The sequence below is a fragment of the Neophocaena asiaeorientalis genome, unplaced genomic scaffold, assembly GCF_003031525.2.
Source record: "Neophocaena asiaeorientalis asiaeorientalis breed wild unplaced genomic scaffold, Neophocaena_asiaeorientalis_V1.1 scaffold175, whole genome shotgun sequence".
Taxonomy (NCBI): Eukaryota; Metazoa; Chordata; class Mammalia; order Artiodactyla; family Phocoenidae; genus Neophocaena; species Neophocaena asiaeorientalis.
Genome location: NW_020175390.1, coordinates 1040553 through 1045688, shown reverse-complemented (window position 1 = coordinate 1045688; position 5136 = coordinate 1040553). Strand labels below are relative to the sequence as shown.

At 36.0% G+C, this 5136-nt stretch overlaps 1 protein-coding gene across 2 annotated transcripts in view; it reads left to right on the top strand.

Annotated features, from left to right (window-relative positions):
- LOC112413734 (cadherin-10) overlaps positions 1–2122 on the top strand; it is a 121757-nt gene extending 119635 nt beyond the window's left edge. Inside the window, exon 11 of one of the 2 annotated variants that reach the window (XM_024765775.1) lies at positions 1638–2122. In XM_024765775.1, coding sequence (XP_024621543.1) covers positions 1638–2122 — 485 coding nt within the window. Of the gene's footprint in view, positions 1–1631 lie in introns of both variants that reach the window. The other variant, XM_024765774.1, reaches the window with a different exon arrangement.
- Positions 2123–5136: the final 3014 nt, after the last annotated feature.

The following is a 5136-nucleotide window of genomic DNA, read 5'->3' as shown; positions in this document are numbered from 1 at the left end:
GGGGAAGGCCCCCAAAACAAAAAAAAAAAAAAAAAAAAAAAAAGTCCCTTGTCTGCCCTTTCACACAAGCTTGAGGGCAAGAAGTCTTACTGTTCTGAGTTAATAAAACAGAAAACATAACTTAATACCACTTTACATAATAACATAATTGCCTTCATTCAGGCTGCTGTAACAAAATATCATAGACTGGTAGCTTAAACCACAGAAATTTATTTCTCACAGTCTGGAGACAAGATCAAGGCACTGGTGGATTTCATGTTTCGCAAGGGCATACTTCCTATTTCACAGACGGCTGTCTTCTCTTGTATCCTCAAGGGGCAGAAAGCAATCCTCTCTCCTGTGTCATGTCAAGAGAGCACTAATCCCATTCATGAGGGTTCCACCTCCATGACCTAATTACTTCCCCAAGACTCCACTTCCACACACCATCACATTGGGGATTTATTTAGGCTTTAGCATATGAATTTTTAGGGGACACATTCAGTCAAGATCAGTAATAAATCCCATATCCTTTAAATGTTTGTTCTAATGAGGCTAAATAAATATAGATATTTCTTCATACATATACCTGGTAAGATATTTTCCCTTCCTTTCCTCATCTAACTGAATTCACATCTGTTTCTCTAAATCATCATTTTTAAAGGATTATGACCAAAATGTTTGGGGATAAAGAATGAGGGTGGGAAACTAATACAACCAGAGGGAAAATGATTTTAGCTTTCTCCTATCTTTTATGCTATTACTATTATTATGATTACTAAAATAATAAGTGTATTATTATTATTACTGATACCTTCCCATGGAAGTAGGGAAATGTCCTGTCTGAATGATACACATTTCTACTTGTGGATCTATACTCATTAAGATACATATAGCTGAAATTCATACATAATTTTTGTAGTTAATTCAGTGTAGTAATTTGAATTTACTCTTTGCCATCATGTGATCCAGCAATTTTTTTTTTGATCTCATGAGTGATATATATTTCCATGGAAAACCTCATAAATTTCTAAACTAATAATGTCTAAATAATGTGATCTGTTTTTCCCAGTAATTAAGGCCTTCTAGTAACAATGTAAGGAAAAAAAATATGTAAGTCCATCCGCAAAGCTATTTAACAGATATAGATACTCCATATCTTGTGAAGAAAGCTGCCTTTTTAATATTGCATAAGGATGTAAAAATATGGGCATATTTTTGCCCTTCTTCATTGTTTTATTTGAAGCTGAATTTGATTTGTGTCTATTTTTTAAACAACATCTTATGTCACTATTTAATGTAAAGTATAAATAACGTCTGTATAATCAGGAGCTATCTTTAAACAGTTCTTAGAAAAATAGATAAAATAAGTCACTGTATTTGAAAAAACCTTTCACATTGCTTTAAAAGTAAATTAGAACCACTGTTCTTAAACTCTAGCCATCCTGGCTAAATCCTTCAACACTCCCCTCTCCTCTCACGCCTCCCCCTCCCCACAAGCCCTGCAAAAAAAAAAAATTATGAAAATTAACCCTAAATTCTAACCAGTTCCAGAAAACCTAAATAACAAACTCGTTTATAGTACTTCCACTCGTTATTTATTAATATGTGTTTCAGATGGACCTCTAATGAATCTTTTTTCTTTTTTCAAGTTATAGTAGTACTGTTTGCAGCTCTGAAAAGACAGCGGAAAAAAGAGCCTCTGATCTTGTCTAAAGAAGATATCAGAGACAACATTGTGAGCTATAACGATGAAGGTGGCGGAGAGGAGGACACCCAGGCCTTTGATATCGGCACCCTGAGGAATCCTGCAGCTATCGAGGAAAAAAAACTGCGGCGAGATATTATTCCGGAAACTTTATTTATCCCACGGAGGACTCCGACAGCTCCGGATAACACGGATGTCCGGGATTTCATTAATGAAAGGCTAAAAGAGCACGATCTGGATCCCACCGCACCGCCCTACGACTCACTTGCAACGTATGCCTACGAAGGAAACGATTCCATCGCGGAATCTCTGAGTTCTTTAGAATCAGGTACCACTGACGGAGACCAAAACTACGATTACCTCCGAGAATGGGGGCCTCGGTTTAATAAGCTGGCGGAAATGTACGGTGGCGGGGAAAGTGACAAAGACTCCTAACCTAGGATATATGTTCTGCTCAAGCAAGAGGAAGTAACTTTACCGACACCGTCTCCACTTCACAATATTTGATATTCAGGAAAATTTTCCTGCCACTCAGCACAATTTTTTTTCCCATTTCCTTTTTAATTTGTTCATTAATTACATTAATTCTTCCCTGTAGGATGTCTCATGGAATATATACGACATTTTATTTAATCACTTCCAAGAGCCAAAGCTATGGAAATTCAGTGTTGTCCTTCTTAGGAAATAAAAGATAATTTCAGAAACATGAACAGGATAGTTCTCCCTTAAGCAGCCTCACAAACAAGCCGCTTCTGTTTCTTAAAGGTGAAGAAAAAAATTAAGGTATATCCTGTTCTGTATGTTAAATTAAAAAAAAAAAATGTACATGTGGTGTTAGTAGGTGTGATATGCAACCTGGTATACAAACGTTTGTGCAATTTCATTTCATCAAATTCTATCTGCTAATGTTTTATATTTATATTTTTGTATTTATTTTTTAAAAAAATAAACCAGTTTTTACAACTACCTTGTCTCTAGCTTCTTTTTTCTCTAGGGAGAAAAAGTTTCTCCACAGACTAAATATCTTGGTACAAAATTCCACTGAATACAGGTAAGAACACAAAATCATTATCATTACTATTGAGAGCTCTAACCAAATTAATATGATTTAGGGAAGAATTATTTTTCCAATGAGTCTTGCTATGCTGTGATATGTGAAAAACTCTTCACATTAAGAGTGATAGTCATTTACAGATCACCTAAAAATTTACCATATAAGCAAATGTAAAACATGACCAGCCTTATGCTAAATATTCCCAAACACCAGCAATGCAGTAATTTCATTTTGTCTTTATTCACTAAAATAACATCTGAAAGAATAAAACGTTTTCTTTTTTTGTATGGCATTTGTGCTATTCAGGTTTATGGGCAATAATAGTTCAGACAGATTTCATACTGAAATAATCTTTTAATGGAAAATAGGCTTACCTCCCATGGTGACTTTGAAATGCCTAGTAATGACAGTAATAATGCTGAATATTCCATTAAGATACAGCAGTGGAATTATGTAATGTTTCCCAAAATGCATTACATATTGCATATTGGTAACAAAGTCTGTTTTTCTGTCAATGAATGTTTCAATAGAAAGGAATAAAAAAGTACTGGCAGTTAATTATCCAGAGTTCCTGAGATTCAGGGAAGTCAACTGCCACTAACTTATGCCTCTTTTCTCAAGATCCAAACATGATTTATTCATAAATGGAGCACTTTGTTGGGCCTACACTAGGAAGTCACATTCCCTGCTGAGTTTATCGTAAACAATACCAAAGATTTGTGTACTTTCCAATTAGTGAAAATGGTATTCTCTTGGAGTGAGTCAGAGGGCAATATTGACATATCCTTAATGCAGAATTAATTATTTCAATCTTCTTGAATGCTTTTTGTTCCCCAGCTTCCAGGCTGCAAGACACATATCCCTCTGACCACCAGACATTTAAGTTTGCATAGTAATCTAGTCACGAAAGAAAAACAACCCATGTGGTCTAATTAAAATTACAGTCACATTACAAGGCTGACACATCAGACCACAGTATAACCTAATTTGGTCAACTTCCTATATTCCAAGAAACCATGCACCCACCCAAAAGATTGAGAAAACCCTCAGTATGCTAGAAGGTTTATTTATTCAAATAAAATCATCAACAAATGGAAAAGATAAAAGAAGGTATATCTCACGAGCATTTCACATTAGTTATGATTCAAGCTATAATATTCGGGCTTCCCTGGTGGCGCAGTGGTTGAGAATCCGCCTGCCGATGCAGGGGACACGGGCTCGTGCCCCGGTCCAGGAAGATCCCACATGCCGCGGAGCGGCTGGGCCCGTGAGCCATGGTCGCTGAGCCTGCGCATCCGGAGCCTGTGCTCTGCAACGGGAGAGGCCACAACTGAGAGGCCCGCGTACCGCAAAAAAACAAACAAACAACAAAAAAAACTATAATATTCATTTGAGCAAAAATTAGTTAAAATTTTTCCAGCATTAGTTATTTTTATTAATATTAGATGTCAGTAATTGGAATTCTTATTTAAATATTTTTAATTATCCTCATACAGATAATTTTAGACTGACATTAACTTGCTCTATCATTTATTTTGTCATCCAACTTTTATATATTTAAAGAATCAGTGAGCTTTTGCATTATTCAAATCAGGTTTCCAAAAATTCTCCTTAAAGAGATTGATTAGCAGGCTTCTTTGGCAATATAAAATCTATATTGTACAGAAATCATTTTTCAGAGTACTGAAACAGTCCTTGGTATCAGATATCCTAATATTTTTTGATAATGAAGGTGATATGTTATATAATTAATTTTTTGGAGATCCTGAAATTAAAAATACACCTATAAGGACCTGCTCAGACTGTAAGTTTCCCTTACATTATACTCTCCCCAAAGCAGGCCCAATATATAGATTATTCTATGTCCACAATTTCTTTTATATGTGGAGTGGGGAAAAATGTCACTCAGTAACATGTTGATTTTATCATACAACTATGGGCTTTTCATTTATGCATCCATGTATTCATTTATCAATTATTTTGAGCCGTTATTATAAAAATCAAAGAATATTCTAGATCCTAGAAATGTAATAATAAATCATATATAATTTATATATATGTACGTAATTATTGTATTAGTGACAATGGGGGGGAAAGGCAAAATAATTACCAAAACTCCCAGAATTTGTAACAAAATACCTAACTTGTACTAACTTTTTAAAGTACAGTGAAAAGAAATTATTCTGCCATCCTTTTTTTATGTTTTTTTTTTCTTTGTTTGTTTTGTGGTACGCGGGTCTCTCCCTGTTGTGGCCTCTCCCGTTGCGGAGCGCAGGCTCCGGACGCGCAGGCTCAGCGGCCATGGCTCACGGGCCCAGCTGCTCCGCGGCATGTGGGATCCTCCCGGCCCGGGTCACGAACCCATATCCCCTGCATCCGCAGGCGGACTCTCAAC